This window comes from Pseudochaenichthys georgianus, chromosome 18 (assembly GCF_902827115.2).
Source record: "Pseudochaenichthys georgianus chromosome 18, fPseGeo1.2, whole genome shotgun sequence".
Lineage (NCBI taxonomy): Eukaryota > Metazoa > Chordata > Actinopteri > Perciformes > Channichthyidae > Pseudochaenichthys > Pseudochaenichthys georgianus.
In genome coordinates, this window is record NC_047520.1 from 22,126,472 (window position 1) to 22,153,545 (window position 27,074).

Below are 27,074 nucleotides of genomic sequence, written 5' to 3' on the forward strand. Positions count from 1 at the left end.
GGGTAAACTGTTTGGTATTTTGAAAAAAAAACTTCACAGACATGTTTTGTATAGGTATGGCCCTACAATATATGTCTCAAATAGCATGATGGGTCCACTTTAAGATCCATATTCAAAAATACAGATACAAAATGGTACAAGTTGAAGCGTTTGTTCTAACAGTTTGCAAGAGCGCAGGGACTTGCTTTCAAGCCGAACAGGGCAAACAAACTTAGAGGAGTGTTTACGTGTTCGGCGTAATGACGTGCAACGTCCTCGACAACTTCTGTAGTCCTATTCAGCCACTCGGTAACAAGCATCGCTTTTCAGACACGTCAACTCTTCAGAAATCACAGTGGGGTCACTGCTGATGTGTTTTATGTCGTAGATCAAAACGTGATCTGTCTCTTCAATGTGTCTCAACCTCAGACCTTAGTTCAGCTATCTTCCAACATCCTATGGAGAGATCCCATTGGCTCTGAGACGAGGGAACCGGAAGTGGGGACATGCTGACTCACTTCCGGGTTGTAGGACGTGTCACTGCACCGCCCTATATGCAGCGGTGCAGTGAGTGAGTGTACAGCCAGTCTTCCTAACTGAACTCAGGCTTCAGCTTCATTCTGAGAGTTCAGTGAGAAATATAGTCAGTATAAGATCATCATAAAACAAAAGTTCAAGCTAGTGTCTGAGGAAGAGATGGAGCCTCTTAGTCTCTCACACACTCATACACACATCGTTGGATGCTGCCCCAGACAGCACTGTTGCAGAATGAATGTCTTTGCTTGATATTGCTTTTGTACTGCTCTGTGTATTCTCAGTCAACCGGATGCACTGTGCATCATCCCCATTCTGTAAGGATGGATAGAGGATACACTTCGGCCATGCATCATCTCTCCCCCCCCTGCTTGTATCTTAGATTGTTTCAGTGTCTTTTTTCAGCATAGACAACTTGTTTTAAGACCCCCTTTCCGCCGGACAACCTGTGACCCGTATCGATATACATTAACTTTTCAAACTGTTAATAAGCAATGAAGTTTCTCTCAAACCCTTAGTGTAAGTGCACTCTATAAGTCACTTCAGAAATATTATATAGTATAACACCAGGACTTGCCTGTCAATCTTGCTTTTAAAGAGGTCCTCCTTTGCTTTTCCTGTAGTGTTATGGGAGACCATCGTCTGAAGTTACATTTGTTAGCAGATGGTTATAAAGTGTAGATAATGTTGTCACTAGAGAGTTGACCGAAACACTGTGGACCCTAATGACTGAACTGTGAACAACATGTCATGTGATCCCAGCTGAAGAGCAGACTGGGCTCTGGTTTCAGACAGAGGGTGAAAAGAGGTGCTGCAGCAGTATGAGAAAAATAAAGAGCTTTTTGAACATTAAAGCATGGAGACATGTAGAGACACTACATACTGATATACACCTGAACATCAGCAGGAGAGGACTCTTTAAAGTAGAGACACTACATACTGATATACACCTGAATATCAGCAGGAGAGGACTCTTTAAAGTAGAGACACTACATACTGATATACACCTGAACATCAGCAGGAGAGGACTCTTTAAAGTAGAGACACTACATACTGATATACACCTGAACATCAGCAGGAGAGGACTCTTTAAAGTAGAGACACTACATACTGATATACACCTGAACATCAGCAGAAGAGGACTCTTTAAAGTAGAGACACTACATACTGATATGCACCTGAACATCAGCAGGAGAGGACTCTTTAAAGTAGAGACACTACATACTGATATACACCTGAACATCAGCAGGAGAGGACTCTTTAAAGTAGAGACACTACATACTGATATACACCTGAACATCAGCAGGAGAGGACTCTTTAAAGTAGAGACACTACATACTGATATACACCTGAACATCAGCAGGAGAGGACTCTTTAAAGTAGAGACACTACATACTGATATACACCTGAACATCAGCAGGAGAGGACTCTTTAAAGTAGAGACACTACACACTGATATACACCTGAACATCAGCAGGAGAGGACTCTTTAAAGTAGAGACACTACATACTGATATACACCTGAACATCAGCAGGAGAGGCCTCTTTAAAGTAGAGACACTACATACTGATATACACCTGAACATCAGCAGGAGAGGACTCTTTAAAGTAGAGACACTACATACTGATATACACCTGAACATCAGCAGGAGAGGACTCTTTAAAGTAGAGACACTACATACTGATATACACCTGAACATCAGCAGGAGAGGACTCTTTAAAGTAGAGACACTACATACTGATATACACCTGAACATCAGCAGGAGAGGACTCTTTAAAGTAGAGACACTGCATACTGATATACACCTGAACATCAGCAGGAGAGGACTCTTTAAAGTAGAGACACTACATACTGATATACACCTGAACATCAGCAGGAGAGGACTCTTTAAAGTAGAGACACTACATACTGATATACACCTGAACATCAGCAGGAGAGGACTCTTTAAAGTAGAGACACTACATACTGATATACACCTGAACATCAGCAGGAGAGGACTCTTTAAAGTAGAGACACTACACACTGATATACACCTGAACATCAGCAGGAGAGGACCCTTTAAAGTAGAGACACTACATACTGATATACACCTGAACATCAGCAGGAGCCGACTCTTTAAAGTAGAGACACTACATACTGATATACACCTGAACATCAGCAGGAGAGGACTCTTTAAAGTAGAGACACTACATACTGATATACACCTGAACATCAGCAGGAGACGACTCTTTAAAGTAGAGACACTACATACTGATGTACACCTGAACATCAGCAGGAGAGGACTCTTTAAAGTAGAGACACTACATACTGATATACACCTGAACATCAGCAGGAGAGGACTCTTTAAAGTAGAGACACTACATACTGATATACACCTGAACATCAGCAGGAGAGGACTCTTTAAAGTAGAGACACTACATACTGATATACACCTGGACATCAGCAGGAGAGGACTCTTTAAAGTAGAGACACTACATACTGATATACACCTGAACATCAGCAGGAGAGGCCTCTTTAAAGTAGAGACACTACATACTGATGTACACCTGATCATCAGCAGGAGAGGACTCTTTAAAGTAGAGACACTACACACTGATATACACCTGAACATCAGCAGGAGAGGACTCTTTAAAGTAGAGACACTACATACTGATATACACCTGAACATCAGCAGGAGAGGACTCTTTAAAGTAGAGACACTACATACTGATATACACCTGAACATCAGCAGGAGAGGACTCTTTAAAGTAGAGACACTACATGCTGATATACACCTGAACATCAGCAGGAGAGGACTCTTTAAAGTAGAGACACTACATACTGATATACACCTGAACATCAGCAGGAGAGGACTCTTTAAAGTAGAGACACTACATACTGATATACACCTGCACATCAGCAGGAGAGGACTCTTTAAAGTAGAGACACTACATACTGATATACACCTGAACATCAGCAGGAGAGGACTCTTTAAAGTAGAGACACTACATACTGATATACACCTGAACATCAGCAGGAGAGGACTCTTTAAAGTAGAGACACTACATACTGATACGAACCTGCAAATGAGTGTAGTATGTCCTCTTGAAATGAGCTCACTATCAAAGTGGTCCAGTGTAGTCGTCTGTATATGCATGGATACACAGCTATCAGGAACTTCTAATAGCTGATCCAGCATACTTTTACTAGGATCAATTTAATTATGTAATTAAATGTATAATATATATAAAAACAACGGGTGTCAAGTTGTATCCCTCAGATAACTTACTCCATGGCCCCCAAAGCATTTTCAGTAAGTGTCATTCCATAACGTACAGCATGATTATTCCCTACTTAAAATGCTGAACAAAAAACAAGAGGGAACATATTCCGCCCGTTAATATTAACGTGCTCCATGTTCACCATCAATATGCTTTGGACATGACTAGAATGATCATCTGTCATGGTGGTCTAGCCGTTCATATATCATTATGTTCCCCGTGTTGAATGCCTGTGGATATAAAAGGGACAAGCAGACTGTGTGATCTCACTATGGAGATTAGGTAGGTGGAGCTGGCCGACTTGTCAACGCACAAACAAACAAGGTGTCAGGGGAAAGAATACGTCCTCCTCTCAGGGGGGCGCTGCAAGGTGCAGAACAGGGGTCAAGTAACAGATGGAGGGAGCCAAAGGTATCCATTAGACACTTTTCTGAAACCTTGCTAACTAGCTTCAAAGCCTTAGTATGTTTAAATTGATCTAGTTGGAACAAAGTGTCCTGCGACCTTGTCTCAAAGTAAAAGTGTTTATACCTCTTCCACATGTCCACATTCAAGGGTGGTACAACCATCTGCCGTCACAGAGAGGAGATGATGGGAGGACCCGTTGGAGTTGGGATGATGGCCCCCAGTTTCCATCTTTTCTTTTGTCTGCATGCACACAAAAGAATAGGTGGCATTATGTCAGTGTAATGCGAGAGAGAAGTCTTTGGAGGACAGTTGTTTCACTGGTGCACTTATCGATCTTTTGGATTCAAAAATTGCAATTGACGACAAAAATACTTCTCCACCGATATATGATGGTAATAAAACAATGTATCTAGATCGTTTTAGACCATGCTAGCATTTAGAACCAAGGAGAACTGGAGACCTTGTCAAAGGCAGGGCCATGTTCTATGAAAGTTGCTAGGTGGCGCATGTAGCCAAAATGGCCGAGATTTCAGAGAAAGTGCCATTAAACCCCACCTTCTTCAATCCACAGCGTCACTTGCTGGTGAAATGGAGAGGTACAATAACTCTGGATTCGGCTTTCAGGGCATTTCACTTTGTGAATTTCCTAACGATTTAAATAAGGGCTTGTCAATTGATCGTAATGGAAATTTGATTCAGCTAAAAAATAATAATACGCTGATCTACCGATGTCTTGTTCTCATTGTAAACCAATCGGAAAGAATATGTTTGAGCCCAATGACGTCAAGGATAGACACGGAAGTTGTAGTATCGCTGATGGCCACTATGAAATTGTGCTTCAACTTCCAGTCCGGGGCTTATTTATAGCTCCATAAGCTGGCAGATAAATAACATTATAATAAACCTTAAAAAAAAAGGACATGTCGTTATTTACTGTCAATTTGATACTTCAACTACTTTCATTGATTTATTTCCGGTCTCTTGGGGGCAGAACTTAAACTCTCCTGGAAATCTCCTTATTCTCCTGTATGGAGTTTTGAGCAAGCTCACCAGCCTTAAGTCCTCTTCCTGTCATTGTCCCTCCACACAGGGGCCTGATATCCTTGAATTCCAGTGACACCTACTACCTGGAGCCAATCAGTGGTGTGGATCCTCCCCACCACTCGCTGTGGAGGGCAGAGGAACTGCCAATTAAAGGAGGGAGCTGTGGACACGGCCATCCCACCCCCCATTACAGCCACATCTCCAACCTGCTGGGACAGTTCCATTCCAGGGTGAGTCTCGCACACACACTCATTTTATAGAAACCATAATAAGACCATATTAGGGCTGTTTTTCTGATATAAAGATATTGTTGATGTTTTCTTCAACACTAACTTTACATTTAAAAAACAATAGTTTGCTGTCTGGCCCAGACACAGAAGAAAAGATCAATAGCAATTGCATCTCTCTGAATCCAATGAGGAACAAGTGGATTCCCAAAATATATGTCTGTCAAAAACATTGGGGAAATGATTTCTGCTGCAATACCACAGCCAAAATGTGAAGTTTGTTGTCGACTTCCTACAACTTTTGCTCAGGGGTTTTGCCATTTAACGGCTAAATAAATCCATATTTCCCGGCTGGTGCCTTTTTGTTGAACCAGGCTTATTTGGTCATGTTAGGATTTGTCTGTGTTAGTATTTTTCGTGTCCTTTTCTATCTTTGGGTTTCCTATTTTATTTTGTAAAGTGTTCACCACCGTTTCCTGCCTGTTTGCTTTCTGTCGGTTTCCCTCTCTGATTACCCAATTGTGTTCACCTGGTACCTATGTGTTTTCTCCTCCCTCCTCACCTGTCTCGTGTTTATGTGATTAGTCCTGGGTGTATTTAAGTTCTGTGTTTTCTGTCTCTCTTTGTCGGGTTGTCTTGTGATTTGGCTTGTCCTCGGTGAGTGTGCTGTCTGTTTTATATATAGCCTTGAAATAAAGGAATTATTTTGACTTTAATCTGCATTTGGGTCCTACCTGCTTCACACACCGCAACAGGTCATCTTATTTCAGAGTTTTGTCACAGAAAGCTGAGCTTATAGATCTGATGACCTCAGCTCAACTCAACTCTCATGACTACAGCTCTTAAACAGCCTTGTGAAACCTGTGTGCTACATTCTGGTTTTAATCATGGAAGTATGTAGAGGATGGGACACAGCTTTAGAAGCTGTTCCCTGCTGATTCCTCAAGAGTATTCCAAGCATGCACACAACAAACTGCTTCGGAAGTGTTTCCTTGTACGATGTGAGGGTCTGAGGACAGAGGGTCTGAGGACAGAGGGTCTAAGGACAGAGGGTGTCGTATTGTCATACTGATATTCTGTACACACTGTGAAGTCCACTGAGACAGATGTAACATGTGTGATATTGGGCTATATAAATAAGCATTGATTGATTGATTCAAAGAAAGGTGATCTGAAAATGCTTCGAGAGCCCATGTTCAGTTGTGATGCAGCACATACAGTCAAACAGCTCCACAAAGTGCTCAGTGTTCTGGGTCTACTAAAGTCTTCCCCACCTTTCAGTGGAGCATGGTAGAGGTAACACCTTACCCAGTAACCAGCTACCAAATATTATAAAAACATTTTCAGTCAAAATGATTCTTGCAGAAAGAAATGACTTTGTGTAGTTTAGCTCGCAGCCAATCACTGCCAGTGTTCTTTTATTTTTTGCGACCTGTGATTGGCCCATTATCGCAGCAGCTCCAACTCCTGCCATACAGTCGGTGGAAGAAGTACTCCGAGCAGTGGGACAACTGAATTGCAAAGAACACTGTCACAAGTAAAAGTCCTGCATTTAAAGTCTTACTTAAGTAAAAGTACAAAAGTATTGACATCTGAATACACCAAAAGTAAAAGTATGTCATGCCATATATATTAATGAATGAATTATTATTATTGATGCATTAATGTGGAGTTACTTTATATAATGCTGCTGGGTATTTAAACATACAATTATAATTTGATATAAGTTGATTTGTGTTTTGTATTTTTGATAATCTGTATCTGTTAAGAAGCTAAAGCTGTCAGATGAATATAGGGGAGAACAACGTGAAATATTGGCTTTCAAAGTAAAGTGGAGAATAATTATAATGCGGCATTAAATTAAAATAATGTATAGTACCTCATTACATTTGACTCATGCACGTGGGTTGGTTGGCAACAGAAGGTGTGTATGTGAGGGGAGAAAAAAGCAGACAGAAATGTATCAAATGAAATACTTTAACGGTATCGGTATTACTTTACAAGGGTTGTGTTATTGGTAATGGTATCAAGTTGTTTGTAAAGAAATGGAAGTTCACAGGGAGAGCTTTGGAAAGACACCAATGTGACAGACTGAGAGGTGCTTCTCTTTGGCTTTGGTTTGTCACACAGCTGAATGAAATGCCGGCCACACGAGAGCATGTTGCCCGGCAGCAGAAATGGTCTTTGTCGTATGCAAACACAGCACTGAAAAGGTCTTGGTGGTGTTTCGGGGCCAAATGACTCTGGCTGCACCTGGACATGGTGGGAATGATGGCTTTGTCTCAGCCGTGCAGCTCTGTAGGGCAGGCCATGGCTGTGAGTCAAGTCCCCGTGCCTTCATAGAGTACAAAACACACGTTGAATTAGCTCATCTGCCGTTATAGATGATCAAAGGGACCGCGGTGGGTGCCTTCATCTGTCTCCACTGCTGCTTCATCTTCATCTTCATCTGTCTCCACTGCTGCGACCCATTCTTTGCTTTTTCTCCTCATATTCATCATTTCCCATTATAAGTTCTCAATCATGTTAAAGTGTTCGTCATCACCATCTATCTCCCCGCCTCACATGCTAAAGCCCTCTCAGCTCTCCGCCGGGGCCTCATCCTTTTCCCAAATGTTCTGTTGTTCTCCCTGCTGCTCTGCACCCCCCGGCTCCCCCGCTCCGCCCCATTAATCCTCTGTTGTTATGCAGAGACAGCAGACTGAGTCCCAGGGCTTCTGCCACTATTTGCCTCTCACATAAACAATGCGCCGGTGTGTGAATGCGCCGGTGTGTGAATGCGCCGGTGTGTGAATGCGCCGGTGTGTGCCACAGATTCCCCGCCAATATTAGCGTTAAGTCCAGACTGGGTCCAGGCAGCACGTAAATCAATGAGTTTTAATCACAGCAGAGCCTTTCCCTAATGGCTGCAATCGAGTATTACGAGGATAGACATTTAATGATGGCGGGATATAAGAAGTCGTAAAGCTTTTAAACACAACAGCATGGTGGCAACTCCCACATATGTAAGCTTTCATACTGTGTCAAACCGTTTTATTAGGTCAGTATCAGTTCCTGGCTTTGTTCTGCTCTGCTGACACCACTACCTGCTTACATGCGTTAGTCTTTACACTTCACATTAATATGTGCAGTATTCCCAGCAGAATTGTGTTCTAGTTAGTGTTGAGGAATGTCTGCAGTATGAAGATAAAGATACACTAAGAACCTGCAGTTCTTAAATAGTTCACACCTGTATTGTGTAAATGACAATATTTCACTGGGGAAACTTCATATTTTGTTCTGTTGTGTTGTACTTTGTGTCTGTACATAAAGTTCTGCCTCTTTGACTCCTCATGAATGAAATGTGTTCACAATAATTTAATAATGTAGAGTTTAAAAAATCCCAGAAAATAAGCTATTATAGGATCATACTAATAAAACCCACCTCACAGGGAGTTTTTAGATTAAGATAAATACCTACAAGTATGAAATAAATATTTCATGAATGCTGTGAAGTAGCCTTGTTTCATGAGTGGTCTTGTTGATTGTAATAGAGTAGACGTATAAGAGTCCTTCTTGGACTTAAAGCATTATATAATCAGTGTTAATGGTGAAAAAAACATTTGCCCTAAAATTCAATCCAGTTCCTAAACAGTTATTTAAAGATTTTTCCTTTGATCATTTTTTTCAAATACCAACCCAACACATATTTAAAGTGTACAAGCCAGTCCAGAATGCTGGCCCCGTGGATGGATGAAGAAACACTGGCCCCGGGCAGAGACTTGCCAAAGCCCCCCCCCTCTGTCCTACATATAAACACGCGCAGACTTTGTGGGACTTCTGCTTCTTTTCCTGTTCTCTTGCATCTCTTCAGAGTCGTAACAAATGTGTTGTTTGGGTCATTTTGTGCGTGGCCATTTTGAGTCTCATTTTGAATCTCTTTGTGGCCATTTTGTGTTCATTGTGTCAGTGTGGGGACGTTGTGTCTCTTTGCAGTTGCATGTCTCACTGGTCAATGTGTGTCTCTGTGAGAAAAATAAAGGCAAGACTGGATCCTGACACTCTGGCCCTGCGCCCGGTACGCCATTCTGTAATTCATCCTGTTAACTCAATACCAGAAAGAAGCGGCCCATGGCTTTGCACAGTATAATAAACTATATTGTACATTGAATAGTGTAGTATAATGACATGTTTTACATTATAATACGGTGTAGGGTAGTATAAAATAGTATGGTGTGGCATTGTATATGATAGTATATGATATTTAAGTTGAGTAAAATGAAATATATTATCATATAATACAGTATTATAATACAGTGTAGCAAATTATAATGAAGTATGATGTAGCACATTGTATTGAAATATAATACAGTCAATTATTGAATTGTACTAAATTGTAATGTAGTATATACAATGAAAGTGTAGTAAAGTTATATATATAATATTCTTGCATAGTAAATGATATAGCCGTCCGATGCCAGGTACGGGTTGGACTCCAACCGGTGGAGAGCGCCAGTCAGCCCCTCTATCCCCCCTTTCACCTGTGTATCTCCAATAAAGGCGCTTCTCTCGCCCAAAATATATCTTTAAAAAAGGTACAATGTAGTAAAGTAGTATAGTGTATTCTCATCCAGTGTAGAATATCATAACAGCAAAGTACAGTGTAGTAAACTGAGTATATTCAGTAAAGTATATGATAATAGAGTATATTATAATACAGTCTAGTATAGCATGATCAAGTACATTATAGTTCAGTGTAATATAGTTTATTATAGAACAATAGAGTATAGAATTATACCATAACATTGGGGGAAATGTTTTACCTCTTAAAATAATTGTGACTATGTGATTTATTCTTGATAGATAAAGTGTATATCTTCTCCAAACTTTATTGATCAATCTTTTCCAGACATATCACAGTGAAAATGAAATAGGAATAAAAAGGACCAAATGATTCCAAGTGTACGGGCAGCATCCTAGTACATTATAGCACTGTATAGTATAGTTGATAGGTTATGCTTCATAGAGTCCTGTCTCACCATGTTCCTGCCTCTGTGTGTTCCGGCAGGCGAAGAGGGATGCCGGGGGGACCACCAAGTACATGGAGCTGTACATCGTGGCCGACAACACTCTGGTAAGCTGACAGGAGCCCCCCACTCTTATGTTCCACAGCCCCACTCCGGTCCATCAGCGTGAGACCTCCACTGACGCCACACAGCCATCACACAGAATGGAAACAGGTCCACGTCGTTAACAATGATCCTATTCCAGCTAATAGAGCTTATTCATGCCGAGAGCTCTGAAGCGATGATAGGCACAGCGAGGCGGAAGCATGTGGAAATTAGGCAGAAGGATTTGTCTGCTTAATGCCATGTATTCAGTTGGAGTCTAAAGGTGGAAGGGTTTAAATAGGCACTGAGCTGCAGTGAGGAGATGCAATATCTTCATAAAAGCCAGTTACGGTTTATCTTCTACATTAATGCCATGGTAACCGCACATGGCGACCAAAAGGAGTCTGGTGCATTGTGTAAGTGGTGTAATTATGATGATGGAGCAGGGTTTAAGTGGTGAAGCGGGAATGGTGGGGTTATAGTTATGTTTTCATGGATCATTATTCTCTGCAGGGAGCTTTTCAAAGAATGATCTTCAAGATTTTATTTATTTGTCTGACTGCTGACCTCATTCCTGCCTCTAATACCCCCCATGCTCTCTGTCCTGCAGTTTAAGCGGCAGAATAAGGACTATGAAAAAACCAAGAACAGGATAATGGAAATTGCCAATTACGTGGATAAGGTAAGGCTGATGGGCTCAGGCTGCAATTCAAGAGAACAAACAGCCCCATTCAACAACTGATAGACACTGTCCCCACACATCTTCATATCATCTATTACCAACCACATCTGAACATTGTTGACGTTCCAAATCAATAATTAGGTATTGAACAGTGTACACAAAATGTTGTTGTATGAAAGCCCGTGAGAATTGAATCAATATTGTCCTTCAACAGCCCTTAAAGGGAGATCGGAGACAATTGCCTTGTGTGACCAGGCTGTGTTATTGGAGCTCATGACAAGATTGTGTATGCAGGTACATATCTGTTGTTGTTTTGTGGTGTGTTTAGTTCTACAGGGCTCTGAACATCCGGGTGCCTCTGATTGGTCTGGAGGTGTGGACGGACAGAGACCAGTGCATCGTCAACGAGGATCCCAACGCCACGCTCTGGTCCTTCCTCCAGTGGAGACAGAAGCTGAAGTCCCGCAAGAAACACGACAACGCCCAGCTGCTGACGTGAGCAATGCACACATTTGAATACTTTATTTGGTTCCACAAATGATATTACATAAGACAGGGAATCACATATATCAGGGCTAAGCAGCACAGAGCACTTAGGGGAACACACAGCAGCTGAAACAGAGCAATATTTGGCAATTTGTTTGGCTTTTCTCTTTGACATTCCAGCATCCTCAGACCAATCATGGTGCATTCATATACATGGCCAAGACTTCCGAATATAAGTATGCTATATCTACACTTGTACCCAAAGCTGGTTATCACATCGAGCAGTGGTTGGTATTTGATATACTTGTCCATGTACAGGTCAAAGGCACAGCCTGCTTCTAAGATCAGCACCTCCCTGTGGTGTCAACAGAAACCACACCAGGTGTATTTGGATGTTAGCAAAGACATCATTTGTAAAACCAAACCATTGTGGTAGCACTCTAGCGTGCTTGTACATTGCTGCGCTAGATGGTAAGATGTTTCGTACCGCATCAGACACAATGTCCACAATACGCTCATGACGGCTATGTCCAGGCCTCTGCATGCATTACATCCATGTGTTATGTGTGCAGTGGATTCTAGGTGTTGTTGTGAATCCTGATGGTTTAAACAGGATGGAGTGTGGATGCGAGGGTCCCAGGTGGACAGAGTGTACTCAGTGGGTGATACCTGCAGTCTGGCTTTGATGGTACATGTCAGAACATCCTCACCGACAGCTGCGTTCTTAAACACTGAGTGTGAGACTGAGTGGTCAGCAAACCCCAAACAGGCTTCCCTGTAGTCTGAGTCCACACGGTGCTGCCTGACCTCAGACTGCCCGTGCTGAGCAGAACCCCCCTGTAGTCTGAGTCCACACGGTGCTGCCTGACCTCAGACTGCCCGTGCTGAGCAGAACCCTCCCTGCAGAGTCTCTGTGCAGCTCCACAGTCTCTTCCTGAGGTGTTGTGATGTCGGCCTTCACAACCACACCGGGTCAGTGATCAGTTCATCAGAGACGGGGACTTCAGTCTGTGTGTTGAGTCGTGTCCATTTCAGCTGGACTCCAGTCCGATTGCAGAGGTCATTGAGAGTCCAGTTTCCCAGAGTCTTTCCTCCTGAAGCCGAGGAAGTGGTTCTGGTCTGCACTGGCCAGGGGGATCTTCCCTCTGTGTAGATCCAGCAGGAGAGAGGCCCTGGCCATTTCTCTTACGGTGACATCATCATTGTTAAGCATGTGGATCAGGTGGGCTCGCCTGGTGGCTATGTAGGTCCACTGGACATTGGGGACTCCCAGCCCCCCCTCTCCACATGGGAGAAAGATGATGCCCCGTGTGGAGTGTGTGTTGAGGCCCACCCACTTCCTGACCAGCTGGACCGTTTTGTTTGTCATTTCTCTCAGTGCCTTGAGAGGGATGTGTACATTGGCAAAGCCACCTCTCTCACAGCCTGGAACTTCATGAGGACGGGGAGGGGGACAAGTCAATCAGGTGGAGACGATGGAGGAACTCTGTAGTGAGCTCCTCGACCTGCTCCCCCCACTCGCCAGCAATGTTAAACCTGTGGCCAAGGTCTGGGTAGGTCTCATTACGGGAATACACCTTAATGGGTCGGCCCATTACAAGAGAGGGGGGGGGCTTGTCGTTCTTGGCCTTATCCCAGCGGTCGCCTCCACTGCGGCGCTCATGGAGTACGGCACACTTAGCTTGCTTCACCCCCAGCCCCGACCATCGGAGGAACTCATCAGTGCGCGCCAGCATGTCAATGATGACATCCTCTTGTCGTGATGACACCTGCACGTCGTCAGCCTATCCCTGAACAGGATTTGGGGATTTGACATGCAGCGGAGCGCACTGGTAAATCCACTTCATCCATTGGTTGAGTGCTAGGATGAAGTGCACGGCACTCCAGGGACAGCCAGTGTTTATTCCCACCTTCAGTGCAATGGGCTCTGTGAGCGGCTGCCCACAGACAGCCTGGAGGAATGGACCTTGGTACACTTTGGATACAATATTCACAGAAGGCTGAGGCAGGTGTATTTCCTCTCATGCTTGGAGCATCACCTCATGGGAGAGCGAACCAAACGCGTCTCTGAAGTCCAAAAACACTGTGTAGAATTTAGATGATCCATGATTGAAATCATCTATTCCGGTTTTTAAGCAAAACACATGTTCGTTCATTCCCTGTCTGTTGATATATGCTTTCTGACGGGGGAGAGAATCCCTGTGTCCACCAGCCAGGGTCAGATGCGGGTGAGTAGGCACTTCATAAAGACTTTGTATATAGTGGGCAATAGTGAAATGTCACGCCAAGTGGAAGGATCATCTGGGACATTTTCCTTTTTTGGTATCCTGTGAATGAGGGCCCCTCTCCACGAAGCAGGCACCTTCTCATTGATCAGGCAGGCATTGAAGATGTGTGTGAGTGTGTGTGTTGACGTGGGCCTGGTAGCTCTCAGCGTCTCATAGAGGACCCCATCAGATCCACTAGCCTTGTTATTAGGAAGAGAAGCCAGAACTGCATCCACCTCCTCTGTTGTAAAGTCCTGGGTGTCTGGGAAATAACCTGGCTCTATTCTGTCAATGAAATTGTACCAAGGGGGCGTGGCCAGGGGAGTAGCCCTCGGCACAGTTTGACATTTGGCTTTATAGTAGTCGTACACATTGGCTGTATCACTAACAGTGGGCGGGGTTTCCGGAAAACAGCTGTTATTTAAAATGATATCGATTGCCTTTGATTTGCGGTGTTGCCAGAGATATGCCAGCTTGTTCCTGGAAACTTTCCTTTCCTGCCGTTGTGTCTCTGTCCCGGCGGACACACACACACACACATACACACACACACACACACACACACACACACACACACACACACACACACACACACACACACACACGCGTAAAGCTAAACTACAGCCGTCATGTCAGCACATCAGCCTCACAGTAGCTGTGAGTCCTCGTCACATCTGTTCAGCTGTGCTCCTGCTGAAGCATTCCTGCAGCGCTCCTTCCTGCGTGGTCATACAAGTTCTGTTAGTTGAGGAACATAGATTTGAAGCCTCACGGCCCGTCCACACAGCGGCGTGCGTTGACCCTTTGAATGGGGTGACGTCACTTTTAGCCGAAATGCATCGTGGGAAGCGACGTGGAGCGTAGCTGGCGTGGCTCGCTGCAAAAGTTGAGCAATGTTCAACTTTTGACGCCTCGGTAGAGGCGTCAGCCAATCGAATCATATGCCAGTACAAGCTCTAGCCAATCAAACCGCTGCTTGTGTGTCAGGGGCGGGAGATTCATTAAAACAGTTTTAGGTCATACAAAACCTGGTCTGATCTTATTTTCTTTTTGAAAAGAGAAACCGGATTTTTTTTTTTAACTGACTTACATACAGTATAAGAATTGCAAGTTGTCAGTGTGATGTCACCAAATGGTTTGTGCACTAGTGCCTAGTTTTTTGCCATTTCCATATAGGTTATTTTTCAGTGTCACAAGAGGGTGTAACTAAGTACAGTTGAACCCTGACCAAGAAATGTTAGGCAAACAAGATGTAACAATTCATGTTCATGAACAGAAAACACGCCAGCAATAGAATTAACTTCAAAGAATAAAACACTGATGAGACTCAAACCCCACAGCACCGCGGTAACGCCCTAAACTAGCTATTGACACCATAAACCTCTGGGAACATATTACTTTGGAAGCCAGCTGTGAGCTCCTTTTGTCATGGACTCTATAGAACTGCACGTATGACCATTAGAATGAATACAAGACATATCATGAATAACTCTGTTGTGCTTGTGCATATACATTAAGGTTTCTGGAGTGCCTACTAATCCCCAAATAAAAACATGAATTTGAATACTAAAAACGCAGTAAATGTTTTGTGGGCTGCCCATTTCCCTCCGTATTAAAAAACAGTTTTAACCTGTTAAGCCTGGCAGCCCCCGGGCTTAATATTTAACAAACTATAAATGGTGTCATACCCACTTAACGGGAAGAAACTCAGCTAACTGATGATATGAACATATTTACCGAAACAAAACACAAGTCTAACGCCGAGCCTCTGAATTAGCCCTGAGAGAAGAAATGCTAACGCACTTAGCACAGAACGCACGGTATAAATACTTTATTACTTATCGGATCTGCACAAACAACATATCAGATTAAAGCTGATATTCCGCATATTCTAGAGGTATAAGTATCATCACTGTGCGATCAAAACTCAGGACAGCGAAGACAAACCCAGACAACACACAACCTAGCTTTACTGAGCCAAAACGGCAAATGTCTTACCTTTGCTGCTTTTTTATCAAAAGTTGTGTTCAATGGCATTAAAATGATAAAAACGCTGCTGAAGGTTAATCCAATGTGTCTGTGTCCCTTTTTAAATGATTACTGATAATTAGAGCCGGGACTCGATTAAAAAAATGTATCTAATTAATGAGAAGCTTTGTAAGTAATTAATCGAAATTAATCGCATTTTTAATCAAATATACATATTTGACCTGAGAACAATGAGAAGCAATTTTCACGTGGATTTGACTCCAAGTGGTCTACAGTCGAGTGCAGTCCAGGGAGCCAGGGAGCTGGGTATCTTCTCAGACGTGGACTTATTGGCCCTGAAACCAGTCACCTGGTTGAGTGTGGGTTGGGTCAGGGTGTGGTTCCGTGCACTCGGAGTCGGGCTAACGTCCACGCTAGCTGCTACATGCTTTGCATTTAGGTGATACTTTAGGCTTGATGAGCTGCGGTGATATGCAAATTCTTTTTTGCATAATTTGCACACAACCGTGCTCTTATCGACGCTTCCACCCGTCCGTTTTTTAAAACAAAATGTCCCATCCACGGGGCCGACCAAAGCGGTCTCATCAGCTTGTTCGTTCATGTTTGACTATTGTTCACCGTGGTTTGTTGTTGTTTGAAGTCCCATGCTGAAGTCGTGAACGTTAGTTGGTGCTCCAGTATAATCGGTACGCCTGAAACTCGTCCAGTGATAAACGTTCCGCTGTGCAAAAATAAGTGCGATTAAAATGCGTTAATTTTTTTAACGCGTTAATTTTTGTGTAATTAATTCATCTTAATTAACGCGTTAAAGTCCCGGCCCTACTGATAATCCATCTTCATATTTATTGCAAAAAGCATAGTTTTCCGTTTTCAGAGTGCGCACCACTCTCACTCCTCAATGGAAATGTTAAGATGGATTTAGGAACTTCCCCTAGATTCTATAGAGTGCCGCAGTGACGCGTCCTAACACCCGGAAGTAAACGTCTTCCGGTTCCTTCAACAAAAAGCAATGCAATTTCTCCATAGGATTTTGGAAAATAGCTGGAAATAAGGTCTGTGGTTGACACACATTAAAGAGACAGATCACGTTTTGTTCAGCCGGATAATATCCACATGTCTACCCTACTTTTATAATTTTTGAATCATAAATCTAATCGATAGATTTATGATCGATAGATTTATGATTCAAAAATGATAAAAGTAGCATTACTGCTTGAATTAATAATCAGTGCTTAAAGGTGGGGTAGGTAAGTTTCAGAAACCGGCTCGAGATACACTTTTTGTTATATTCCATGGAATTCTCTTAACATCCCGATAAAAAATCCATAAAAAATGTCATCTGTAGAAGCCTACCTGCCTGTCGCCTTCCATCGGGGCACAAACTTATCTCGTGCCCTCATTGGTCATGTGCGCGTTCGTGTGTGTTGGAGGAGGGGCTCTGTGAGGAAGTGGCAGATTTTCTCCGGTTGTGTATTTTCAAATTCTAGCGATCTCGAGCCGGTTTCTCAAACTTACCTACCCCACCTTTAAGCCACATTATAAATATGTTTCTAATGCATGATATACCCAGACAGTGTCACCAATGAGAAGCTCCAAGACTCACAGTGAACTGCAGCGGTCCACTGAACACAGATGATAAAATCACCTGAAAAATGAACATCTGTGCATCTTAATTAAACACGCAACATTTAACATCACAAGCTCTGAGTGTCTGTTCTCACCTTCCTCACAATCCCTCACTAACACCAGAGGTCTAGTAACCAGGTACAGTTTTCATTACATTTTAATTACAGTAGTTTTATTAGAGCAAACATTTCAATCTTATTGAAATTAATTTCTCTACATAAAAATCTGACTAACGTCTATACTGCATTATAAACGTATTTCCAGACCACTGTTGTGTGTGCAGCGCGCTCTTATTAAAAACACTGATCGTGCTCAGTGATGTAGCCTCACAAAGAGACACAGAAAAGTAAAGAGCAAATAATGTAGGCAATCAATCAAAGTGTTTTTATATAGCCCAATATCACACATTTTACATTTGTCTCAGTGGACTTTACAGTGTGTACAGAATATGAATAAGACACCCTCTGTCCTTGGACCCTCACATCGGACAAGCATACTTTTATTGTGGACATGAATGAGCAGATGGTATTCCTTAGGAGTAAAGGCCCCTACACACCAATCTGACACCAAAGAACACGAACCGGCGGACCCGACTGTTGTGTCGCCTCACGTCTCCTGCGTCTTGGCCAACAGTCGCACTGGAACACACCGCAAAGACTTCAGTCGACAGCCAAGTTGCACGTATGAACTGCACATGTGTGAGTGGCAATAACTCTCCTGACCAGCAGGCGGCGGTAGTGTGTATTAGTTATTCAAAAGAGGCAACAACCGGAATACAGACTGCATGGCCGTTTCTCAATCGCAAGTACACATGCTGCAGAGCAACTATAGAGTGGCGCAGAATGCCATGGGAGCCTGCCTGCAGACCTCCACTCTCAGGACAGTTCCGGTGCAGGCCTCCACTCTCAGGACAGTTCCGGTGCAGGCCTCCACTCTCAGGACAGTTCCGGTGCAGGCCTCCACTCTCAGGACAGTTCCGGTGCAGGCTGCACTCTCAGGACACCTCCACTGTCAGTACAGGAAGTGACGATTCTGACGAACACTTTTTTTTCCCGCCCACCGAAGGACTCGTTTGATGGAATTTTTCAAATCACAATGGAGACTCATCCCGGAGGTGATGAGTCCGCCCACCGTGCACTTTGGGTCGGCCTTGGTCAAGCCCCTTTGACCCCCCTGGTTCTCGTAAAAGTTTTTCACTCAAATGACACCATGGAGGAATGTGATGGCCGGGAGGGTGTGCTGCGTTGGGGTGGGGGACTTCCCCCACTCTGCGTGTCTCTTCCTTCCCGGGCCGGCCGATATGAAGCGTGACCAAGACGCACCGTCCAGGGGTCCCACGGGTCCCACGGGTCCCGCAGCGGGGTGGAGGTTCCCAGCTGGAATATATATATATATAGGGACACCTTGTATTGTAGTTAATATCAGTACAGTATCACTTTTCATCACTTAAGATGATTGAACTGTTCTGCCCTTACAGCGTGTATCCATATGCGTAGCTAGACAGTTAGCTAACATTTAAAAGTCCTCCAATAAAGATGCAAGGTTTTCTTTCTTGACTTTACTGTTCTTCTTTTACTTTGTAAAACTGTAACAATACAGAAATAAAACACATAGGTATGCAGGCTTTACATAACATATAAGTAGCACTGTACAAACGACACACATACTAATATTAGGAATTAGCTATCATTAGCATCACTATTAGCTAGCACACGTCAGAATCGTCACTTCCTGTACTGACAGTGGAGGTGTCCTGAGAGTGGAGGTCTGCAGGCAGACCCCTCTCCAGAATGCTGGGCATTTAACATGCATTTAAACAGTCCTTCGGCGCCACTCGATGACGTAGTATACTTGAAATAGTTGCTCTGCAGCAGTTTTACTTGCGATTGAGAAACGGCCCGTGATACACCCATGCATGTATCATAAGAACTGGATACAGCGTGGGAGGCGGGGCCTCGTTCATTCCTATGAGAGTTGCTCATTGGCGCATGAAGACAAAATGGCTCAACTTTTGAGAGAGCGAAACGTCACGAAAGTATTCATATAATCCGTTCTTATTGTGCATCCATGGGTAAAGGTAAAACTCATGTAGTACTGAACACGTCACATAAACGTGCCGGGCGGCGCGGTCCCGTGGGTTAGATGCGCGTTCATAATGCAGAGGAAAATAACTCAGAATAACGTTATTAGCACATTTTACAACTTGAGGACCGAATGTTTGTAATAAGGGCTATACAAGTGTTCATACTGGGTAGTTTATTTAGTTTTTAAAAAATCATCCAACGATTTACAAACGTCTCTTTCCCAATGTTAGTCGATGGGAAAAAGTATTTTCGGGCCCAGTGACTGATACGGAAGTGTAGTACCGCCGTTTGGCCACAACGAATATTTTCCTCATTCCTCCCACACTTCCTGGGGGCTTGGATACACCGAGAGAAGAAGAACAGACTGCGTGATATAAACAAACAACAAATAGTGTGCTCCATTTTCACTCTACAGCGAGAAGCTCATGTATGGGCTTAGATTTGTCTCATAAATATTTGTGTGAACATAAAAATAATTTGTGTGTAAATATGGGATTTGTAAATGTGAAACACCACAAATGCATTTAAAAGATTTGCAAACTCACAAATAAATGTGCAAATGTAAAACGGATCTGCAAATACGCCAAATATTTTCACAAATAAAAAAAAGATCTGTGAATACTATAATAATTTACAAATAAACAAAAGGGATTTGTGAATATCTCTTTAACATTGACAACTTTCGATCAGGCATCTGTGAATCCATTTTGTATTTGTCAACCAAAAATGCGCTTGTGGATCTCAAATCTCTGCTTGTGGGTCGTCTTTTTACACACACAGGCCCTTTCTCACTTCTCTAATTCCCCTCCTCGACTCCCCTCCTCGACTCCTATCCTCGATGCGGTCATTTTAAAGAGACGTCCATTAATGATGACAGGAGGCAGCAGCCCTCTGTCTGATGGACAGATGTGTTCATGACCACTTATATATTTACTTTTAATTCATTCACAGTGCGGTATAATGAGACAACAGGCTACAGATGCGGACATATACACACACACACACACACATATATATTTATTTATATATATTTATATAAATAATAAATATATACAATTTCAGATTCAAACGAGTATGAGAGCACTCTCATAATAACGTAACACAATCAGAGACTGGATATATGCACGGACCTCACAGCTGTTCTCACTGTAAACATTGCATCGCGATGAAAGCAGTTAATAAAATAATATCCAGGGGATGCATGCAGAGCTGTCATTGGCTGAGATAAGTCCGGCCGTGCGTCACGCCTCCACCGTTCCCGGAAATACATCCGCGGACTGGCGCGGAGGACCCATCAGTGTATCCTCGATTATAGCTCCTCCAGAGAGCCTCCTCGATGCTCGATCCTCGAAGTGCATTTAGAGTGATGAGATATCCTTCAACATGGCGCGCTGAAATCCATTTCCGGGTCACTACCGGAGGACCGAGGAGGCGAGGAAATTAGTGAAATGAGAAAGGGCCACAGAGTTTTGAGACAAACTTTCCGCTGGTCTCGACCGAAATCTGCTCGTGTCACTCGGTTATTTTCGGAAGCCACGTGATGGCCTGCTGATGATGACATTTCCGGATTTCAAGGTTTCAAAGTAAGAGCATGATGGTTTGTTTAATGTGCCATTTTTGTATTACTTTAATGAACGTACGTTCGTTTCGTACGTTTAATGTACGTTAGGTGCATTCTTTATCACCATCATGTTATAGTGATACAGTTCATTTGTGTTAGTTTATTTGTTCAATACAGCCTATTCCGAGCACATTCGTATGCATTGATGTTGTAGGCTAATTAGGCTACGCCACTTCCGGGTCCCGGGGGCTACAGCTAGCCGCGAAGCAGCCCCAGAGATAACTCTTTCTTCATATTTTGTGTGTATTCATTCAAGCGGGTCAAAGTTACAAAGCACTTCACATCTTATTAATCGGCCTAGTTTTACCTTACCAGTGCAGTGGTAAGGTTATCTGTAGAAAAGCACCGTATTTAGGTTAGCCTTCAGTAAGGCTAAATGTTGTCACTACCGGAGGACCGAGGAGTCGAGGAGGGGTAATTTGTGAAATGAGAAAGGGCCCATGTGTGTGTAAAAAGACAATCCACAAGCAGAGATTTGAGATCCACAAGCACATTTTTGGTTGACAAATACAAAATAGATTCACAAATGCCTGATCGAAAGTTGTCAATCAAATCAAATCAAGTTTTATTTATATAGCACATTTATAAACGATGTCTGGTGGAGCCAAAGTGCTGTACATAAAATAAAAATAGCCTACAGTAGAGACACTTTACAGCAAATACAACAACACAGACTGTTCAGAATATCAGAGAAAAACAACACCCTCTATCCTTAGACCCTCTGTCCTTAGACCCTCTGTCCTCGGACCCTCTGTCCTCAGACCCTCTGTCCTCAGACCCTCTGTCCTCAGACCCTCTGTCCTCAGACCCTCTGTCCTCAGACCCTCTGTCCTTAGACCCTCTGTCCTCAGACCCTCTGTCCTCAGACCCTCTGTCCTCAGACCCTCTGTCCTCAGACCCTCTGTCCTTAGACCCTCTGTCCTCAGACCCTCTGTCCTTAGACCCTCACATCGTACAAGGAAACACTTCCAGAGAAAACCCACAGTTTAAAAGGAACATGGGAGAAACCTCAGGGAGAGCAGCAGAGGAGGGATCCCTCTCCAGGACGGACAGACGTGCAATAGATGCCGTGTGTAAATCCAAGAGATAATACATTTTACAGCATATAGACCGGATGTTAGGAAGTGCATGTGTCTGTAATGAGAAGATGAATCCACGAGGATGTCAGCTACATTCCTGAGGAAGCCATCAGGGAAGCAGCATGACGAGACCCAAGGCAGGGCCGCAGAGACAGGAACAGCCACGACCCGAAGTCCACGACTTAATCCAGAACTCAGGATAGAGGATCCAAGACACAGGACTACAGCAAGAGGATCAGCCTCGACTCCGGACCCCGGCGTAGATATATACAAAACAAGAAAAAAGATTTGTCTGGGTTAATCGGAACAAGAGAATACACAGACACAGACAGAGAGGGAGAAGGTCATTGGATAAAAGTTATTCTTGATAACCCTCTAGAAAGATCTCATGAACTTCCCACTCAATCTATCAAGACCCTCTAGAAAGATCTCATGAACTTCCCACTCAATCTATCAAGACCCTCTAGAAAGATCTCATGAACTTCCCACTCAATCTATCAAGACCCTCTAGAAAGATCTCATGAACTTCCCACTCAATCTATCAAGACCCTCTAGAAAGATCTCATGAACTTCCCACTCAATCTATCAAGACCCGAGCAGTTCTATTAGATATAGATAAGAAACAGAGAGAGGGAGCACAACAACGTTAAATGTTTAAGACATAATGTTATTTGTAAATTATTTATAGTATTCACAGATCTTATTTTATTTTGTGAAAATATTTAGCGTATTTGCAGATCCGTTTTACATTTGCAAATGTATTTGTGAGTTTGCAAATCTTTTAAATGCATTTGTGGTGTTTCACATTTACAAACCACATATTTACACACAAATTATTTTTATGTTCACACAATTATTGATGAGACAAATCTAAGCCCATACTCACGGGGCTTTCCCGAACCTGTGTCGAGAGCTGGAGTTAAATGAAATCTCAGATTTGCCTTCTTAATCGTTTGTTTGGCCTAGTGGCTAGGCGAAATCAAAAAGTACTTTGAAAGTAACTTTTCTTTTAAAGTAACAGTATTTTTTCTTTGCTAATCTACCCATCTCCGAGTCAAAGGTGCTAATACAACATGCATAGCATCTATGATCGAGAGATTGGTTTATTTCTATTTTGATATGTTAATATTTTAGAATTGTTTATTTCTACTCATTTAATTTCCAATTATGTGCAATGCCTTGTTTTTTATGGTGCTGCAAGACATTATTTGTACAAGTACATCTTATCTTTATTGTCTCCAGACAGTTGTCACCATGAGAAGGGCTGAGTATAGCGCTAGCAGATAAGAGTGCCAGTTGTTAACGCTGCAGACAGCAGCAGTAGAGCTGACAGAGTGCTGCCAAATCTAACACTTTCAACATGGAGCATAAGCCAGCCAGTAATGCACAGTAAATAATGATGCCCTGCTCTGGGATAGATTACATCTCTACATGGCAAGTAGTTATCGTGCTGATATATCAGCAACATTGCTCATTATGCAACACATAAAAGCTTCCGCAGCTTGACTTTCTTTTTGCGGTAGAACGCTGCTGACACACGGTTAGTACACAGGTTCATGATCATCGCAGCCTCAGTTAAGAACGCTGATTAACTCCACACCCCCCCCCCGTTAGTGTATCAATTGACAAATGATTAGTTTGACAGAGATTTTATTAAGCAAAAGATCTCGTTTCAGTCGCCTGTAATTGGGCCAAACAACGCAGCTGCATCTCAGTCTGACTGCTGGCACACACTCAAACACGCGCACACACACACACACACACACATCCATAAGCAGTACATTGTTAGCCCCTTTTGCTCCATAATTAGTTGTGTTAATACCAAAGGGCCTGTTTTGTAATGATTCATCAGACCCGCTTCAGTTTGTTTGTGGATGCCATGCGGTGGATTGAGGTGCATCACACACACTCACACACACTCACACACATCACACACACTCACACACATCTCACACACTCGTCAGGTCTGTGCCCTGCTGTTGCATCTGCAATCAATGTGCATCCACTGTGGAGCCTGTAAGTGAACAGGGAGGAGATTAAGGTTAAGTGATTTTTCGGGGTGTGTGTGTGTGTGTGTGTGTGTGTGTGTGTGTGTGTGTGTGTGTGTGTGTGTGTGTGTGTGTGTGTGTGTGTGTGTGTGTGTGTGTGTGTGTGTGTGTGTGTGTGTGTGTGTGTGTGTGTGTGTGTGTGTGTGTGTGTGTGTGTGTGTGTGTGGGGCTCCCATAGCGGTGTGATTTTCAAGGGGACGACTATCGGGATGGCACCGCTGGAGGGGATGTGCAGCCTGGAAAACTCTGGAGGCATCAACGTGGTGAGTGGAAAGACATGTCTCCTCTTTTATTTCACACACTATCATTTCCTCTCCCTGCTCGGTTTACTTTTCACTCTTAATATTGTCTTCCAGCTTGAATTCATTTTCTTTTGATTGTGTTTGCTTTTGAGCCTGCAGATTGTCCCCTAAATTATAAACGTGTAGTCATTGTTTCTTTATTGAGCTCTAAGTTTTTCTTCAATAATAATAATAATAATACATTACATTTATAAAGCGCTTCTCCTGGTGCTCAAAGCGCTTACAAGCAAGTAAAACAAAATAGGGTCTAAATTCAAATTAGGACTATCCGTGTTTATTCGGGTGCAATTTGAAATGATCAAGCAGTGGTAAGAGGTTCAAGCTGCAACAATGCTACAATAATACCGTTGTTTACAACAAAGAAATTGCAGTTGACTAATGCCATCCTAATACCTCTAAATCCTTCAGTGCCACAAAAGCAAAAGTAAAAATAATATGACCCTATCAAACTAGCATTACGTTAAACCCACACACAATATTATTTGACCTTAAAACAATTTACATTTTGTTTAGCAATGAACTTTAGAAAGGTTCCCAACACTAACACACCTGCACATTTACATTCTGTCGAAGCAGTTAGCACTAATTAGCTACTGTTTAACACTAGCAGAATCTGCTAGCATTAACTGATTAGCTGATAAGTCAATGAGTAACATGCTAATGCTAGGTGTTTCCAGCTACCCCCTGCTTTACGTCTTTATGCTAAGCTAGGCTAACCTGACTCCAGCTCTGTGCCTTACTATCTTTACCAGATTTGACAACAGAAACATGACGTTCCCACTAACCTAATTATTAGCATACCATAACTACATCATGTAATGCAGGGGATGATCTTCATTTTGTATAAGAATTATGTATCATCCTAAAATAGCCAAGCATTATTGGATAGCCTTTGCTGTGTTTTTCCTACAAGCACACATTCTTCGTTTTTTCTTCTTCTTGAAGAACTACAGTAGAGGAATGAAGTGGTTGTCTTGGTTGTTGGAGGGTTCAGCCATTCAGATCTTGCCTGGCTGCCTGCAGAGAGCCTCTATTGCCCCTTTCACACCAACGCATTTTCAGCTCCGGCTCGGAGCTAGAGCCTGAAAAGTACCGTTTTTTCCTGTTCACACCGCAGCGGCGCCGCCCCTTAGCTCCGGAATCCGGTTCACTTCCAGCTCCAAAAAATTGTCGGTCTAGAGGCAAGAGCTTTGGAGCTAAGAGGTGGCGCTTACGTCTCTCTTACGTCGAGGCGTGCAGGAAACTAAACCCACCTCCCATGGGTCGACTGTCAGCCTGCCTACAAGCAGTGTGCCTATAAACACACTTTATAAAGTCAGGCAACACTAACCAGGCTTCGTGTGATTCTGTTTATTTGTGCCTTACTTTGACCATCCGTTCACTGTTATCGATCATTGTGGAGAGAGGCAGACGTGTTGTTGTGTATTATTGCAGCTATCGGATGCAAGTAGTCAGTTTAGCTTCGGTTGCTATGGTAACATCACCCGTTTGATACCAGAGAAACTTTCATAACAGCGTTGTGATACCAAACAGTGTCAATTCAGACTGACACACATTCACTTAGGCTAAGGGAACTGGGGATATGCATCAGCTGCTTGTGTGAGTCGGACAGTGAATACTTTAGAGCGGCCGCTGCAGTGCGAGCTAACGGGAGCTAACGGGAGAATAAACTCCCGTGGAAGAGCAGCCCTGCAGCGGTCGGTAAATGCTGCAGAAACACATTAATAAACAATGAACCACGGCACTCTGGAGCAAAGTATAAGGTTGGAGAAGTCGTTATTCAATTTATTCTGGCTTCGTGTTATTAAAAGCAACACGATCATCGACCCGACGCAGTTGTTGTTGTTGTGAGCGCCGTAATGCCGTTGGGGAGCAAATCAGCGATGTAAACGGTGACGTCATGACGGGCTCTGGGCGGTGTGAACAGAGCGGGAGCAGAAAAGGGAAACCGGAGCTGAACCAGAAAAGCTCCAGCTCGGAGCTAGAAAGGGAAAAGCGCTGGTGTGAAAGCCGCACATGTGTAGTATTATCCACTTGCTGTGACTCTATGGCTTCATAGTATATGTGTAGTGGACTGCAGGATCGATAGCTCCTCCAAGCGTGATTAGCTTCTAATGGGCTGTTAGCTCCCTGTGGCCCCCTGCAGAATCTAAATGTCCTGTGACTGACCCAGCTGCTCGCTCACCTCCTCACACCCTCACACACTTTATTACTTCTGCCGTTTCACCCCCAGAACACTAAAAAGCATGTGAAGGATTTCACAGCAGAACATCAACATTTCCTGACAGCCCAATGTATACAGTCTGCATAATTCAGAAGCAGAGCTGTGTGTGTGTGTGTGTGTGTGT

At 43.2% G+C, this 27,074-nt stretch overlaps 1 protein-coding gene across 1 annotated transcript in view; it reads left to right on the plus strand.

The window, feature by feature from the left end:
- adam19a (ADAM metallopeptidase domain 19a) overlaps positions 1-27,074 on the plus strand; it is a 301,656-nt gene that overhangs the window by 225,549 nt on the left and 49,033 nt on the right. Inside the window, exons 6-10 of the mRNA XM_034105687.1 lie at positions 5,272-5,455; positions 10,500-10,565; positions 11,153-11,224; positions 11,553-11,719; positions 24,603-24,687. Coding sequence (XP_033961578.1) covers positions 5,272-5,455; positions 10,500-10,565; positions 11,153-11,224; positions 11,553-11,719; positions 24,603-24,687 — 574 coding nt within the window. The remainder of the gene's footprint in view (positions 1-5,271; positions 5,456-10,499; positions 10,566-11,152; positions 11,225-11,552; positions 11,720-24,602; positions 24,688-27,074) is intronic.